Below are 18,268 nucleotides of genomic sequence, written 5' to 3'. Positions count from 1 at the left end.
TGGGATTGGGGGATTTTTGGGGAGATTTTTGGGGAGATTTTTGGGAATTCTTTGGGATTTTTTCAGGATTTTTGGGAATTCTTTGGGATTTTTTCAGGATTTTTTGGGAATTCTTTGGGATTTTTTTCAGGATTTTTGGGAATTCTTTGGGATTTTTTTGGGGTAGATTTTGGGGATTTCGTGGTTATTTTCCTGGATTTGGGGGGAATTTTTTGGAATTTTTGGAATTCTTTGGGGCTTTTGGGGGCATTTTAAGGTTTTTTGTAATTTCTGTGAATTCTTTGGGATTTTGGGTTTTTTTTTTTGGAGGGATTTTTCAGTTTTTCACAGACTTTTTTGGGATTTTTGCAAATTCGTGGGGATTTTTTAGGGTTTTTTTTGGATTTTTACAAATTCTTTAGAAAATTGGGGGTGATTTTTGGGATTTTTTTGGGAATTTCTTGGGGTTTTTTGCTTTTTTTCAAGGATTTTTTGGGAATTCTTTAAAATTTCTGCATTTTTGGGGGGGATTTGGGGGATTTTTTTGGGGGGAATTTTTGGAATTTGTTGAGATTTCTCTTGAGGAGATTTTTGGGGGTTTTTTTCCCGAATTTTTGGGAATTCTTTGGGATTTTTGAGGAATTTTTCCCCTTGAATTTTGGGGGGATTTTTTTTCCAGAATTTTTTTTTTCCCCAGAATTTTTTGGGAATTCTTTGGGGTTTTTTTATTTTTTTTTTTTTGGCGATTTTTGGTAGATTTTTGCCTATTTTTTGTAAATTTTTGGGGGTTCTTTTCCCCTGGATTTCTTTGGGAATTTAGGGGTGATTTTTAGGAATTTTTGGAGATTTTTACCCTGAATTTTTTGGGGAATTCTTTGGGATTTAGGGGAGTTCTGATTTTTGTGTTTTTTTGTTTTATTTTCCCCTAAGAAATTTCTTTGAATTTCAGCATTTTTGGGGAATTTTGGATGGGATTTTTTGGAGATTTTCTGGAGAATTTTTGGAATCTGGGGGAGATTTTTTGGGATTCTTTGGGATGTTCAGCTTTTCTCAGGAATTTTTAGGAATTTTTGAGGATTTTACGATTGGGAGGAAAAAACCTTTGGAATTTTGGGCTTTTCCAGGGATTTTTGGGAATTCTTTGAGATTTTTTTGGGGGCATTTTGTGACTTCTTTTGGATTCCTTGGGGTTTTGGGGTGAATTTTGGGAATTCTTTCGGGATTTTTTTGGGTGGGGATTTTTCTGGAGAGTTTTTTGTTGATTTTGGGGGAATCTTCGGGATTTTTTTTGGGAATTCTTTGGGGTTTTTTGGAGATTTCAGATTTTTGGGGGACTTTTTGGCAGGGTTTCTTTGAAAGATTTTTCAAGGGTTTTTTTGGGGGATTTTAGGGCTTTTTTGGGATTTTTTTTTTTAATTTATTTTGTGGGAATTCTTTGAGATTTTAAGCGCAATTTTTTGGGATTTCTTGGGGTTTTTTATTGTTTTTTCCAGGATTTTTATAAATTTTCCAGCATTTTCATTCCCCCCCCCCTTTTCCCATTTCCCTTGAAATTCTTTGGAAACATTTTGTGATTTTTTGGGGTTTTTGGGTGATTTTGGCAAATTCTTTGCAATTTTTTTTCCTTTCTTCTGCTATTTTTATAAATTCCTCCTGATTTGAGTTTTTTCCCCCAAATTTTTTGGGATTTCTTTGGGGTTTTTTATTGTTTTTTCCAGGATTTTTATAAATTTTCCAGCATTTTCTTTCCCCCCCTTTTTCCCATTTTCTTTGGAATTCTTTGGAAACATTTTGTGATTTTTTGGGGTTTTTTGGTGATTTTGGCAAATTCTTTGCAATTTTTTTTCTTTTCTTCTGCTATTTTTATAAATTCCTCCCGATTTGAGTTTTTTCCCCCAATTTTTTTTGGGATTTCTTTGGTTTTTTTTTTGTTTTTTCCAAGATTTTTTATAAATTTTCCAGCATTTTCTTTCCCCCCCTTTTTCCCATTTCTCTTGGAATTCTTTGGAAACATTTTGTGATTTTTTGGGGTTTTTTGGTGATTTTGGCAAATTCTTTGCAATTTTTTTTCTTTTCTTCTGCTATTTTTATAAATTCCTCCTGATTTGAGTTTTTTTGCCCCAAATTTTCCCTTTTTCCCCCCAGGTCTGCTGCCCCCCAATCCTTGGCGATTTTCCCTTTTCCCAGATTTTTTTGGGAATTCTTTGGGATTTTTTGGTGTAATTTTTGGGAATTTTTTTTATTTGGATTTTTGGGTTTTTTTTGCCGTGAAACCTTTTGGGGTTTTGGGTTTTTTTTGGAATTTAAGGGCAATTCTTTGGGTTTTCTTTGCCTGGAATTTCTTGGGGAATTCTTTGGGATTTTAGGGGGGATATTTTGAGGATTTTAGGGGGAATTTTTGGGATTTTAGGGGGGATTTTTTGGGAAATTTTAGGGATTTTTTTGGGATATTAGAAATGATTTTTTTTGGGCTATTTTGGGGAATTTTTTGTGTTTGTTGGGGGGAGGTTTCGTGGGGTTTTTTGGGAATTCTTTGGGATGTTAAGGGGGTTGGTTTGGCAATTTTTCACAGGGATTTTCCTTAGGGGACGTCTCAAAAATTCTTTGGGATTTCAGCTGCGGCTTTTGGGAACAATTTGGGATTTTTTGGGTTTTTTTTGGGGGGAGGGGAATTTTTCTCTTTTTATTTTTTAATTCTTTGTGATTTTTCTTTGCGATTTCTGCGAGTTCTTTGCGATTTTGGGGTTTATTTTTTTTTGTTTTTTGCAATTTTCGCGAAACCTTCGAGATTTTTTTTTGCTTTTCTTTTTTCCTGCTGTTTTTGGGGATTTTGTTTCCGGGTTTATCTCGGATTTTTGGGAATTCTTTGGGGCGTTTTTTGGTGATTTCTGTGCATCCTTTGGGGTCTTTTGGGCATTTCTGGGAATTCTTTGGGATGTTTTAATTGTTTTGGGTTTTTGGCTGATTTCTGTAAATTCTTTGGGATTTTAGGAGCATTTTGGGAAATTCTTTCTGATTTTTGGGTTTTTCTTTTCAGATGTCACCAATTTTTTGGCGATTTTCTTTGCGTTTTTTAGGGGGGATTTCTAGAAATTTCCAAAATCTCACTTTCAGTTGCATTTTTGGGGAATTATTTCTGATTTTTTGGGGGTTTTTTTTGGGGAATTCTTTGCGACTTCAGAGCTTTTTGGGGGCAGATTTTCCATTGGGGTTTTGGGAGGATTTTGGGGAATCCTTTGGCATTTCAGGGCTGATTTTTGGGGAATTTCTGGGCACTCTTACATTTCTTGGCGATTTCAGCCAATTCTTTGCCATTTTTTGGCTCATTTTTTTTTTTGCGATTTCGCCCATTTTTTGGCGATTTTCTTTGCGTTTTTAGGGGGGATTTCTAGAAATTTCCAAAATCTCACTTTTAGTTGCATTTTTGGGGAATTATTTCTGATTTTTTGGGGGTTTTTTTGGGGGGAATTCTTTGCGACTTCAGAGCTTTTTGGGGGCAGATTTTCCATTGGGGTTTTGGGAGGATTTTGGGGAATCCTTTGGGATTTCAGGGCTGATTTTTGGGGAATTGTTTTCGGATTTTTGGGGAGATTTCTGGGCACTCTTACATTTCTTGGCGACTTCCGCCAATTCTTTGCCATTTTTTGGGTCATTTTTTTTTGCCATTTCACCAATTTTTTGGCGATTTTCTTTGCGTTTTTAGGGGGATTTGTAGAAATTTCCAAACTCACTTTGAGTCGCATTTTGTGTCGCAGGTGTCGTCGGGGCTGCGCTGCAGCAGCCTCCTGACGGCGCTGCCCGGGGCCTTCCTGGAGCGGCTGCTGGCGCCGGCGCTGCTCCCGGAGCCGCGGCTGCAAATCTTCGTCCTCGACATCCTCGGAGCCTTCCTGGACCGGCGCCGCCTGCGGCCCCGCCTGCGCCCCGCCAGGTCGGCGCGCCCTGAAACAGCCCCAAAATTCCACTTTTTCACACAAAATTCCTGCCCTTTGCCGGGGGTTTTTTGGGATTTTTTTTCAGATTTTTTTCAGGATTTTACCAGAATTTGCAGGCAATTTTTCAGATTTTTTTCAGGATTTTTCCAGATTTTTTCCACAATTTTTTTTCAGATTTTTTTCAGATTTTTTACACAATTTTTTTCAGATTTTCTTCAGGATTTTTAGACAATTTTTCAGATGTTTTTTAGGATTTTTTAACACAATTTTTACACCAAGTTTTCGGATTTTTTCAGAATTTTCAGGGAATTTTTACACAATTTTTCGGATTTTTTTCAGAATTTTTACACATTTTTTTTCAGAATTTTTACATCATTTTTTCAGGATTTTTACACAATTTCTTTCACATTTTTTCCAGGATTTTTTACATAATTTTTACACCAAGTTTTCGGAATTTTTACGCAATTTTTTCAGAAATTTTTACGGAATTTTTACACAATTTTTCGGGTTTTTTTCAGATTTTTTTTTAGAATTTTTACACCATTTTTGCAGAATTTTTACACAATTTTTTTCAGATTTTTTTCAGGATTTTTACACAGTTTTTCAGATTTTTTTCAGGATTTTTTACACAATTTTTACACCAAGTTTTCGGATTTTTTACGCAATTTTTTCAGAATTTTTAGGGAATTTTTATACAATTTTTCGGATTTTTTTCAGATTTTTTTAGAATTTTTACACCATTTTTGCAGAATTTTTACACAATTTTTTTCAGATTTTTTTCAGGATTTTTACACAGTTTTTCAGATGTTTTTTAGGATTTTTTACACAATTTTTACACCAAGTTTTCGGATTTTTTACGCAATTTTTTCAGAATTTTCAGGGAATTTTTACACAATTTTTCGGATTTTTTTCAGAATTTTTACACATTTGTTTTTTCAGAATTTTTACATCTTTTTTTCAGGATTTTTACACAATTTCTTTCACATTTTTTCCAGGATTTTTTACATAATTTTTACACCAAGTTTTCGGAATTTTTACGCAATTTTTTCAGAATTTTTTACGGAATTTTTACACAATTTTTCGGGTTTTTTTCAGATTTTTTTAGAATTTTTACACCATTTTTGCAGAATTTTTACACAATTTTTTTCAGATTTTTTTCAGGATTTTTACACAGTTTTTCAGATGTTTTTTAGGATTTTTTACACAATTTTTACACCAAGTTTTCGGATTTTTTACGCAATTTTTTCAGAATTTTCAGGGAATTTTTACACAATTTTTCGGATTTTTTTCAGAATTTTTACACATTTTTTTTTCAGAATTTTTGCATCATTTTTTCAGGATTTTTACACAATTTCTTTCACATTTTTTCCAGGATTTTTTACACAATTTTTACACCAAGTTTTCGGAATTTTTACGCAATTTTTTCAGAATTTTTTACGGAATTTTTACACAATTTTTCAGATTTTTTTCAGATTTTTTTTAGAATTTTTACACCATTTTTGCAGAATTTTTACACAATTTTTTTCAGATTTTTTTCAGGATTTTTACACAATTTTTCAGATGTTTTTTAGGATTTTTTAACACAATTTTTACACCAAGTTTTCGGAATTTTTACGCAATTTTTTCAGAATTTTTTACGGAATTTTTACACAATTTTTCGGATTTTTTTCAGATTTTTTTTAGAATTTTTACACCATTTTTGCAGAATTTTTACACATTTTTTTCAGATTTTTTTCAGGATTTTTACACCATTTTTTCAGAATTTTTACACAGTTTTTCAGAATTTTTTCAGGATTTTTTACACAATTTTTACACCAAGTTTTCGGATTTTTTACGCAAATTTTTCAGAATTTTTTACGGAATTTTTACACAAATTTTCAGATGTTTTTCAAAATTTTTACACTTTTTTTCAGAATTTTGTCAGGATTTATTTCAGAATTTTTACAACAATTTCTCAGATTTTTTACACGTTTTTTTCAGAATTTTTTACAAAATTTTTACACAATTTTTGATAATTTTTTCAGATTTTTTCAGAACTTTTACAAAATTTTTCACATTTTTCCAGATTTTTTTACAGAATTTTTCAGAACTTTTTCAGAATTTCTCACAGAATTTTTTGACATTTTTTTCAGAATTTTTACAGATTTATTCAGAATGTTATACAGATTTTTTTCAGAATTTTTTCCAGATTTCTAACAGAATTTTCCAGATTATTTTCAAAATTTTTCAAATTTTTTCAGAATTTTTTATGGAATTTATGGAGAATTTTTACAGACTTTTACGGATTTTTTTCAGATCTTTAAGATTTTTGTTCACAATTTTTCCAGACTTTTCCAGAATTTTTTCAGATTTTTTCAGTATTTTTACAGAATTATTCAGATTTTTGTACAGAAATTTTTTCAGAATTTTTACACAATTTTTCATAATTTTTAACAGATTTTTTCCAGAATTTCTCCAGATTTTCTCAGAATTTTTACAGGAACTTTTCCAGATTTTTTTTCAGAATTTTTACATAATTTTTTCAGATTTTTTCAAAATTTTTGACAGAATTTGTCCAGGTTTTTTCAGAAGTTTATACAGAATTTTTTCAGCTTTCTCAAGAGGTTCTTACAGAATTTCTTCAGAATTTTTACAGATTTTTTCAGAATTTTTTTCAGATTTTTTCCAGATTTTTTGTCTGGATTTTCCCAGCTGGGATCAAAACTTGGGGATTTGGGGTGGGGAAATTTTAGGAATTTCTGGATTTATTTTCCTGGGTTTTTTCTGGAATTTTCCCAGCCGGGATCAGAAATTGTGAATTTGGGAGGGGGAAATTCCTGGAGGTTTTTTCTGGAATTTTTCCAATTTTTTCCCGAATTTTCCCAGATTTTTGTCCGGAATTCCCCAGCTGGAAAATCTGCCATTTGGGATGGGGAAATTCCCGGAACTTTCTGGAAATTTTTTCAGATTTTTGGGGGAATTTTTGTCTGAATTTTCCCAGCTGGGAACAGAAATTGTGAATTTGGGATGGGGAAACTGCTGCAGTTTCACAGATTTTAAATTTTTTTAAAATTTAGTGGAATTTTTCATGGATTTTTTTCTGGAATTTTACCAGATTTTGCTCAGCTGGGATCAGCCCCAAAAAGGGAAATTTGGGATTCGGGATGGGGAAATTCCTGAAATATTTTCCAGGATTTTTTCCAGATTTTCGCAGGTGGGAGCAGACCTGGAATTAAAAATGGGGAAATCTGGATTATTTGGGATTTGGGATGGGGAAATTTTTGGGATTTCCCCAGAATTTTTAATGGAATTTTTCAGGATTTTTTTCTTTTTTTCGGTCGGGATTTTCCCAGCTGGGATCAAAAATTTGGGATATTTGGGACAGATCATTCCTGAGGGTTTTTTAAATTTTTATTTTATTTTTATTTTCTGGATTTTTTCTGGAATTTTAAATTGATTTTTCCCAGGAATTTTTTTTCCCAGCTGGGATCAGGTTTGGGACAAAAAAAATTCCAGAATTTGGGATGGGGGAATTCCTGAAATTTCCTGGATTTTCTGGGATTTTTTTCCTGGAAATTTTTATTGAATTTTTTCTGTAATTTTGGTCTGGATTTTCCCAACTGGGAGCAGAGGCAGGAGGGAAAATCCAGGATTTGGGATGGGAAATTCTGATTTTGGGGGGATTTTTTTGGATTTTTCTGCAGTTCCATCACCGACGTTTCGCTGCTGAAGCTGAAGGTGGAGAAATGTTCCCGCCAGGATTCCGTCTTCATGAAAAAGGTCTGGAAAAATCCCAAATTTTCCAAAATTTTCCCAATTTTGGGGCGTCCTGAGGTCGCCAAATCTGGGAAAATCCCAGGAATTTGGGATTTCAGCTCATTTCCCAAAGAAATCCCAAAAAAACTCCAAAAAAATCCTAAAAAATTCCCTGAAATCCACTAGAAATAAAAAAAGAAATTATCCAAAAAATCTAAAAATAAAAAGAAAAAAAGAAAAAAAACCCCAGGAATATTCCCGAAAAATGTTTCACAACCACCCCAAAAATCCATGAAAATTCTTTCAAAAATCCCCCCAAAAATCCTAAAAAATCCTCAAAATTCCCCCAAAAAACCCTAAAAAAATTCCTCTAAATCCCTCCCTCAAAACAAACCTTAAAAAGGTCCCTGAAAAATCACAAAAAAAATCATTTTAAAATCCACCAAAAATAAGCCCAGAAAAACCCTCAAAAATCCAAGAAAATTCTTCAAAAAATGGCCCCAAATATCCAAGAAAATTCACCAAAAATTCTCTAAAGATGCCCCCAAAAACCCTAAAATATCCCCCGAAACCACCGGTAATGCCTTAAAATGTCCCAGAGTCCTGAAAAATCCCCAAAAAATCTCCTAAAATCACAAAAAAAATCCCAAAGAATTCCCAAGAAAACCCTCAAAAAAAAAACCCCAAAAATCACTGAAAAATCCCCCAAAATGTCCAAAAAGCCACAAAAAATCCCGAAAAATTCCACAAGTTCCCAAATCCCCAACCCCCCCCAAAAACCCCAAATTTCACCATTTCCTGCCCTCGGCACTGCCGGGCCCTGCATCCCCTCAAACAGCCCCAAAACCCTGGAAAAACCCCAAAAATCCTCTCAAAAATTCCCAAAAAATCAAATAAATTACCCTCAAAAACCACCGAAAGCATTACGGGAAAATCACCAAAAAATTCTTCAAAAACTCACCAAAAAACCTGGAAAAATCGCTGAAAAATCCTAAAAAAATCCTAAAAAAATCCCCCAAAAATCCTAAAAAAAATCCCCAAAAAATCATAAATAATTCCACAGGTTCCCAAGACTTTAAAAACCCTAAAAATGTCCCAAAATTGCCATTTTTTCCCCTCTGCACTGCCGGCCTCTGTTCCTGAGGCGCTGCATCCCCTCAGAAATCCCCCAAAAACCCTAAAAAAAACCCCAAAAACATTCCCTTAAAAACCCCTGAAAAATCACTGAAAAATCAGTGAAAAAATCCCAGAAAATCCCCCAAAAAATTCTAAAAAAAAAGCCCCAAAACCCCTTAAAAACCCCTCAAAATTCGAAGAAAATTGCTCCAAAATCTATGAAAATTCCCCAAAACAATTCCCCCCCAAAATCACCCTAAAAATGCGAAAACCCCACAAAAAAACCCTCAAAAAATCTCCCAAAACCCACCAGAAAAAAAAGCCCCAAAAATCCCTAAAATCTCACAAAATCCTGAAATAAATCCCTAAAAAATCCCCAAAAATCCTCCCCAAAACCACCAAAAAATCCTCCAGAAATCCTTTTAATATCCACCAAAAAAATCCCCAAAAACACTGAAAAATCACTGAAAAATCACGGAAAAGCGTCCAAATGTCACCAAAAAAATCCCCCAAAATTCCTAAAAAAATCCCCAAAAATCATAAAAAATTCCACAGGTTCCCAAGACCTCAAAAACCCGAAAAATTCCCCAAAATTTCCCATTTTTTCCCCTCAGCCCAGCTTGGCGCTGCTGTTGTTCCCGAAGCGCTGCATCCCCTCAGAAATCCCCCGAAAACCCTGGAAAAAAAACCCAAAAAATCCCCGAAAAACCACCAAAAATCCCTTCAAAATCCTCCCCAAAACCAAAAAAATATCCCAAAAATTCTCCCAAAAATTCTCAAAAAGACCCCTTTAAAAAACCAAGAAAACTCCCTGAAAAATCTCCAAAAAAATCTCTCAAAAAATCTCCCCAAAACCCTAACAATTCCCCAAAAATCCAAGAGAATTGCCCCAAAATTCTCAAAAATTCCCCTGAAAAAATCTCAAAAAGCCCCTAAAGGCCTCCCAAGAAAACCCCCTCAAAATCCATGAAAATTCTCAAAAAAACTCTCCAAAATCACTTAAAAAATCACCAAAAAACATCCAACTACCCGCCAAAAATTCTAAAAAATAATAAAAAAATCCCCAAACCCAAAAATAACCTAAATTACCCCAAAATTTCCCATTTTGTGCCCTCAGCACGGCTCAGGTGTGCCGCCAGTGCCCGGGCTCCCCTCAGCACTGCCGGGCCCTGCATCCCCTCAGACAGCCCCAAAACCCAGTAAAAATCCCCCAAAAACTCCCTGAAAAATCACAGAAAAATCCCCCAAAATTCCCCAACCCCAAAAATCCCAGAAAAACCCCAAATTTCCCATTTTTTCCCCTCAGCACGGCTCGGCGCTGCTGTGCCACGCGTTCTGGGTGTGCCGCCTGTGCCCGGGCTCCCCTCAGCACTGCCGGGCCCTGCATCCCCTCAGACAGCCCCAAAACCCAGTAAAAATCCCCCAAAAACTCCCTGAAAAATCACAGAAAAATCCCCCAAAATTCCCTAAACCCAAAAACCCTCGGAAAACCCCAAATTTCCCACTTTTTCTCCTCAGCACGGCTCGGCGCTGCTGTGCCACGCGTTCCGGGTGTGCCGCCTGTGCCCGGGCTCCCCTCAGCACTGCCGGACCCTGCATCCCCTCAGACAGCCCCAAAACCCAGTAAAAATCCCCCAAAAACTCCCTGAAAAAGCACCAAAAAATCCCCCAAAATTCCCCAACCCCAAAAATCCCAGAAAAACCCCAAATTTCCCACTTTTTCCCCTCAGCACGGCTCGGCGCTGCTGTGCCACGCGTTCTGGGTGTGCCGCCTGTGCCCGGGCTCCCCTCAGCACTGCCGGGCCCTGCATCCCCTCAGACAGCCCCAAAACCCAGTAAAAATCCCCCAAAAACTCCCTGAAAAATCACCAAAAAATCCCCCCAAATTCCCCAACCCCAAAAATCCCAGAAAAACCCCAAATTTCCCACTTTTTCTCCTCAGCACGGCTCGGCGCTGCTGTGCCACGCGTTCTGGGTGTGCCGCCTGTGCCCGGGCTCCCCTCAGCACTGCCGGGCCCTGCATCCCCTCAGACAGCCCCAAAACCCAGTAAAAATCCCCCAAAAACTCCCTGAAAAATCACCAAAAATCCCCCCAAATTCCCCAAACCCAAAAACCCTCGGAAATCCCCAAATTTCCCATTTTTTCCCCTCAGCACGGCTCGGCGCTGCTGTGCCACGCGTTCCGGGTGTGCCGCCTGTGCCCGGGCTCCCCTCAGCACTGGCGGGCCCTGCATCCCCTCAGACAGCCCCAAAACCCAGTAAAAATCCCCCAAAAACTCCCTGAAAAATCACAGAAAAATCCCCCAAAATTCCCCAACCCCAAAAATCCCAGAAAATCCCCAAATTTCCCACTTTTTCCCCTCAGCACGGCTCGGCGCTGCTGTGCCACGCGTTCTGGGTGTGCCGCCTGTGCCCGGGCTCCCCTCAGCACTTCCGGGCCCTGTTCCGCCTCCTGGCGCTGCTCAGCCTCGAGTTCGGCACCGATGACGTCATCACCGACCTGCTGCGCCTCGTGCTCGCCCTGCAGGTAGCGAGGGGCGGAATTTGAGGGAATTTTTTGGGATTTTGGGTTTTTTTAGGGATTTTTTTGGGCCGTTTTGGGGTTATTTGGGGGTGGTTTGAGGGGGGATTTTTTGGGGGGTTTTCCCCGCGGATTTTTCGGTCTTTTTGGGGCTTTTTCGGAAGATTTTTTGGGGCGTCTTCCCCAGTTTTATCGGGATTTTTTAGGGGCTTCTTGTCGTATTTTTTGGGGCGTTCTCTTTGGAATTTTTTGTTTTTTTTTTTTTTTTTTTTTTTTTTTTTTTGTTTTTTGTTTTTTTTTTTTTTTTTTTTTTTTGCGGGGATTTTTTTTTTTGGAGAATTTTTTGAGATTTTTGTGGGGATTTTTGGGATTTTTGGGGGGATTTTTTTTCGATTTTATTGGGATTTTTGGGGGTTTTTTGGTTTTTTTTTGAAGATTTTGAGGGGATTTTTGGGGCGTTTGGGGGAATTTTGGGAGATTTTTTGGCAGAGTTTTTTCGGATTTTTTTCGAATTTTTAGAGGATTTTCAGCGATTTTATGGGAATTTATGGAGTTTTTAGCTATTTTGGGACCATTTCATGGGGAGTTTTGGGGGATTTTGGAGATTTTTCGGATGGATTTTTGGGGGGATTGTTGGGGGGCGTTTTGGGAGTTTTCTGGATTTTTTTGGGGGAAGATTTGGGGGATTTTTCGGGGCTATTTTGGGATTTTTGTGGGAATCTTTGGGGTTTACTGTGGGGTTGGGGTTTTTTTTTGAGGATTTTTTGGGGTTTTGGGAGGTTTTGGTTGGGTTTTCCGGCGATGACGTCATCACCGACCTGCGCGCGCTTCGTGCTCGCCCTGCAGGGACTGAGGGACGGAATTGCGGCCATTTTGGGAAGTTTTGGGATTGTGATTTTTAAAAATTTGAGGGAATTTGGAGGGAATTTTTGGGAGAATATTTGGGATTTTTCTGGGGATTTTGAGGGGATTTTTTGGGGGGATTTTGGGTGGATTTTGTTTTGGGTTCTTAGGCATTTCTTGAGAATTGGAGGGAATTTGGGGAGAATTTTTTGGGAGAATATTTGGGATTCTTGGGGAGAATATTTGGGATATTTCTGGGGATTTGGAGGGGATTTTTGGGTGGATTTTGTTTTGGGTTCTTAGGCATTTCTTGAGAATTGGAGGGAATTTGGGGAGAATTTTTTGGGAGAATATTTGGGATTTTTGGGAGAATATTTGGGATTTTGGGAGAATATTTGGGACATTTCTGGGGATTTTGAGGGGACTTTTGGGTGGATTTTGTTTTGGATTCTTTGGTGTTTTTTGAGAATTGGAGGGAATTTGGGGAGAATTTTTGGGAGAATATTGGGGACATTTCTGGGGATTTTGGGGGGATTTTTTGGGGGGATTTTGGGTGGATTTTGTTTTGGTTTCTTAGGCATTTCTTGAGAATTGGAGGGAATTTGGGGAGAATTTTTTGGGAGAATATTTGGGATTTTTGGGAGAATATTTGGGATTCTTGGGGAGAATATTTGGGATATTTCTGGGGATTTGGAGGGGATTTTTGGGTGGATTTTGTTTTGGGTTCTTAGGCGTTTTTTGAGAATTGGAGGGAATTTGGGGAGAATTTTTGGGAGAATATTTGGGATTTTTGGGAGAATATTTGGGATTCTTGGGGAGAATATTTGGGATATTTCTGGGGGTTTGGAGGGGATTTTTGCGTGGATTTTGTTTTGGTTTCTTAGGTTTTTTTGAGAATTGGAGGGAATTTGGGGAGAATTTTTGGGAGAATATTGGGATTTTTCTGGGGATTTTGAGGGGATTTTTTGGGGGGATTTTGGGTGGATTTTGTTTTGGGTTCTTAGGCATTTCTTGAGAATTGGAGGGAATTTGGGGAGAATTTTTGGGAGAATATTTGGGATTTTTGGGAGAATATTTGGGATTTTGGGAGAATATTTGGGACATTTCTGGGGATTTGGAGGGGATTTTTGGGTGGATTTTGTTTTGGATTCTTTGGTGATTTTTAAAAATTTGAGGGAATTTGGAGGGAATTTTTGGGAGAATATTTGGGATTTTTCTGGGGATTTTGAGGGGATTTTTTGGGGGGATTTTGGGTGGATTTTGTTTTGGGTTCTTAGGCATTTCTTGAGAATTGGAGGGAATTTGGGGAGAATTTTTGGGAGAATATTTGGGATTTTTGGGAGAATATTTGGGATTCTTGGGGAGAATATTTGGGATATTTCTGGGGATTTGGAGGGGATTTTTGGGTGGATTTTGTTTTGGTTTCTTAGGTTTTTTTGAGAATTGGAGGGAATTTGGGGAGAATTTTTGGGGGAATATTTGGGACATTTCTGGGGATTTTGAGGGGATTTTTTGGGGGGAATTTTTGGATGGATTTTGTTTTGCATTCTTAGGCGTTTTCTGAGAATTGGAGGGAATTTGGGGAGAATTTTTGGGAGAATATTTGGGACATTTCTGGGGATTTGGAGGGAATTTTTGGGTGGATTTTGTTTTGGTTTCTTAGGCGTTTTTTGAGAATTGGAGGGAATTTGGGGAGAATTTTTGGGAGAATATTTGGGATTTTTGGGAGAATATTTGGGATTTTTGGGGGGAAATATTTGGGACATTTCTGTGGATTTTGAGGGGATTTTTTGGGAGGGATTTTTGGGTGGATTTTGGTTTGGATTCTTTGGCGTTTTTTAAGAATTTGAGGGAATTTGGGGAGGGTTTTTGGGAGAATATTTGGGATTTTTGGGGAGAATATTTGGGACATTTCTGTGGATTTTGAGGGGATTTTTTGGGGGGGATTTTTGGGTGGATTTTGTTTTGGTTTCTTAGGAACTTTTTGAGAATTGGAGGGAATTTGGGGAGAATTTTTGGGAGAATATTTGGGACATTTCTGGGGATTTTGAGGGGACTTTTGGGTGGATTTTGTTTTGGATTCTTGGGCGTTTTCTGAGAATTGGAGGGGATTTGGGGAGAATTTTTGGGGAGAATATTTGGGACATTTCTGTGGATTTTGAGGGGATTTTTTGGGGGGAATTTTTGGGTGGATTTTGTTTTGGTTTCTTTGGCGTTTTTTGAGAATTGGGAATTTGGGGAGAAATTTTGGGAGAATATTTGGCATTTTTGGGGAGAATATTTGGGACATTTCTGGGGATTTTGGGGGGACTTTTGGGTGGATTTTGTTTTGGTTTCTTTGGTGTTTTTTGAGAATTGGAGGGAATTTGGGGAGAATTGTTGGGAGAATATTTGGGACATTTCTGGGGATTTTGGGGGGATTTTTTGGGGGGATTTTGGGTGGATTTTGTTTTGGTTTCTTTGGTGTTTTTTGAGAATTGGAGGGAATTTGGGGAGAATTTTTGGGAGAATATTTGGCATTTTTGGGGAGAATATTTGGGACATTTCTGGAGATTTTGGGGGGACTTTTGGGTGGATTTTGTTTTGGATTCTTGGGCGTTTTCTGAGAATTGGAGGGGATTTGGGGAGAATTTTTGGGGAGAATATTTGGGACATTTCTGGGGATTTTGGGGGGATTTTGGGGGGGGTTTTTGGGGAGTTTTGGGAGCTTTCTCTTTGGTTTTCGTGTGATTTGTGTTTGTCGGGGTCTGTGACGGTGCCGTTTGCCCAGGACGCGGCGCAGGAGGAGCCGCAGGTGCCGGAGGGGCCGCGCCGCGTCCTGCCCGCGCTGCCGGAGGCGTCGCGCTGCGCCCTGGCCGCGCTCGGGGCGGCGCTGCTGCTGCTGCTGGGGCACCTGCTGGGGGTGCCCGCCCTCCTGCAGCACGTGCAGCAGGTGAGAGCACAAATAGCCCCAAAATATCCCCCCAAAATCCCAAAACATCCCACAAACATTCCCCAAATAGCCCCAAAATATCCCACAAACTTTCCCCAAAAAATCCCACAAACATTCCCCAAAGAGCCCCAAAATATCCCCCCAAAATCCCAAAACATCCCACAAACATTCCCCAAAAAATCCCACAAACATTCCCCAAATAGCCCCAAAATATCCCCCAAAATTCCCAAATAATCCCACAAACATTCCCCGAAAAATCCCACAAACTTTCCCCAAATAGCCCCAAAATATCCCCCCAAAACACTCCCCAAAAATCCCACACAAATTCCCCAAAAAATCCCACAAAAATTTCCAAAACACTCCCCAAAAATCCCGCAAAAATTCCCCAAAAATCCCACAAAAATTCCCCAAATAGCCCCAAAATATCCCCCTAAAATTCCCCAAAAATCCCACAAAAATTCCCCAAAAATCCCACAAAAATTCCCCAAATAGCCCCAAAATATCCCCCTAAAATTCCCCAAAAATCCCACAAAAATTCCCCAAAAATCCCACAAAAATTCCCCAAATAGCCCCAAAATATCCCCCAAAAATTCCCCAAAAATCCCACAAAAATTCCCCAAAAATCCCACAAACATTCCCCAAATAGCCCCAAAATATCCCCCAAAAATTCCCAAATAATCCCACAAACATTCCCCAAAAAATCCCACAAACTTTCCCCAAATAGCCCCAAAATATCCCCCCAAAATCCCCAAAAAATCCCACAAAAATTCCCAAAACACTCCCCAAAAATCCCACAAAAATTCCCCAAAAAATCCCACAAAAATTCCCAAAACACTCCCCAAAAATCCCGCAAAAATTCCCCAAAAAATCCCACAAAAATTTCCAAAACACTCCCCAAAACTCCCGCAAAAATTCCCAAAAAATCCCACAAAAATTCCCCAAATAGCCCCAAAATATCCCCCAAAAATTCCCAAAAAATCCCACAAAAATTCCCCAAATAGCCCCAAAATATCCCCCCAAAATTCCCCAAAAATCCCACAAAAATTCCCCAAATAGCCCCAAAATATCCCCCAAAATTCCCCAAAAATCCCACAAAAATTCCCCAAAAAATCCCACAAACATTCCCCAAATAGCCCCAAAATATCCCCCCAAAATCCCAAAACATCCCACAAACATTCCCCGAAAAATCCCACAAACATTCCCCAAATAGCCCCAAAATATCCCCCAAAATTCCCAAATAATCCCACAAACATTCCCCGAAAAATCCCACAAACTTTCCCCAAATAGCCCCAAAATATCCCCCCAAAACACTCCCCAAAAATCCCACACAAATTCCCCAAAAAATCCCACAAAAATTTCCAAAACACTCCCCAAAAATCCCGCAAAAATTCCCCAAAAATCCCACAAAAATTCCCCAAATAGCCCCAAAATATCCCCAAAAATCCCCAAAAATCCCACAAACATTCCCCAAATAGCCCCAAAATATCCCCCCAAAATCCCCAAAAAATCCCACAAAAATTCCCCAAATAGCCCCAAAATATCCCCCCAAAATCCCCAAAAAATCCCACAAAAATTCCCCAAATAGCCCCAAAATATCCCCCAAAATTCCCAAAAAATCCCACAAACATTCCCCAAAAAATCCCACAAACATTCCCCAAATAGCCCCAAAATATCCCCCAAAATCCCCGAAAAATCCCACAAACTTTCCCCAAATAGCCCCAAAATATCCCCCCAAAATTCCCAAAAAATCCCACAAACATTCCCCGAAAAATCCCACAAACTTTCCCAAAATAGCCCCAAAATATCCCCCCAAAACACTCCCCAAAAATCCCACAAAAATTCCCCAAAAAATCCCACAAAAATTTCCAAAACACTCCCCAAAAATCCCGCAAAAATTCCCAAAAAATCCCACAAAAATTCCCCAAAAATCCCACAAGAATTCCCAGAAAACCCCACAAGAATTCCCCAAAAATCCCACAAAAATTCCCAAAAAAATCCCACAAAAATTCCCCAAAAATCCCACAAAAATTCCCCAAAAATCGCACAAGAATTCCCAGAAAATCCCACAAGAATTCCCAAAAAATCCCCCAAAAATTCCCCAAAAATCCCTCAAAAATTCCCAAAAAAATCCCCAAAAAATCCCACGAAATTCCCAAAAAAATCCCACAAAAATTCCCCAAAAATCCCACAAAAATTCACAGAAAGTCCCACAAGAATTCCCAAAAAATCCCACAAAAATTCCCAAAAAATCCCACAAGAATTCCCCAAAAATCCCACAAGAATTCCACAAAAATCCCACAAAAATTCCCCAAAAATCCCACAAAAATTCCCCAAAAATCCCACAAAAATTCCCCAAAAATCCCACAATAAATCCCACAAAAATTCCCCAAAAATCCCACAAAAAAATCCCACAAAAATTCCCCAAAAATCCCACAAAAAATCCCACAAAAATTCCCAAAAATACCACAAAAAATCCCACAAAAATTCCCCAAAAATCCCACAAAAAATCCCTCAAGAATTCCCCAAAAATCCCACAAGAATTCCTCAAAAATCCCACAAAAATTCCCCAAAAATCCCTCAAAAATTCCCCAAAAGTCCCCCAAAAATTCCCCAAAAATCCCCCAAAAATTCCCCAAAAATCCCACAAAAAATCCCACAAAAATTCCCCAAAAATCCCACAAAAATTCACAGAAAATCCCACAAGAATTCCCAAAAAATCCCACAAAAATTCCCAAAAAATCCCACAAGAATTCCCCAAAAATCCCACAAGAATTCCACAAAAATCCCACAAAAATTCCCCAAAAATCCCCCAAAAATCCCTCAAGAATACCCCAAACAATCCCACAAAAATTCCCCAAAAATCCCACAAAAATTCCCCAAAAATCCCACAAAAATTCCCCAAAAATCCCACAAAAAAATCCCACAAAAATTCCCCAAAAATCCCACCAAAAATCCCACAAAAATTCCCAAAAATCCCACAAAAAATCCCACAAAAATTCCCCAAAAATCCCACAAAAAATCCCTCAAGAATTCCCCAAAAATCCCACAAGAATTCCTCAAAAATCCCACAAAAATTCCCCAAAAATCCCTCAAAAATTCCCCAAAAGTCCCCCAAAAATTCCCCAAAAATCCCCCAAAAATTCCCCAAAAATCCCACAAAAAATCCCACAAAAATTCCCTAAAAATCCCACAAAAAAATCCCACGAAAAT

General features: G+C 38.2%; 1 protein-coding gene across 1 annotated transcript in view; it reads left to right on the top strand.

Moving 5' to 3' along the window:
* EFR3B (EFR3 homolog B) overlaps positions 1-18,268 on the top strand; it is a 129,356-nt gene that overhangs the window by 63,388 nt on the left and 47,700 nt on the right. Inside the window, exons 13-16 of the mRNA XM_058801529.1 lie at positions 3,735-3,907; positions 7,595-7,670; positions 11,128-11,289; positions 14,897-15,058. Coding sequence (XP_058657512.1) covers positions 3,735-3,907; positions 7,595-7,670; positions 11,128-11,289; positions 14,897-15,058 — 573 coding nt within the window. The remainder of the gene's footprint in view (positions 1-3,734; positions 3,908-7,594; positions 7,671-11,127; positions 11,290-14,896; positions 15,059-18,268) is intronic.

This window comes from Ammospiza caudacuta, chromosome 3 (assembly GCF_027887145.1).
Source record: "Ammospiza caudacuta isolate bAmmCau1 chromosome 3, bAmmCau1.pri, whole genome shotgun sequence".
Taxonomy (NCBI): Eukaryota; Metazoa; Chordata; class Aves; order Passeriformes; family Passerellidae; genus Ammospiza; species Ammospiza caudacuta.
This window is presented reverse-complemented; position numbering and strand designations above follow the sequence as displayed.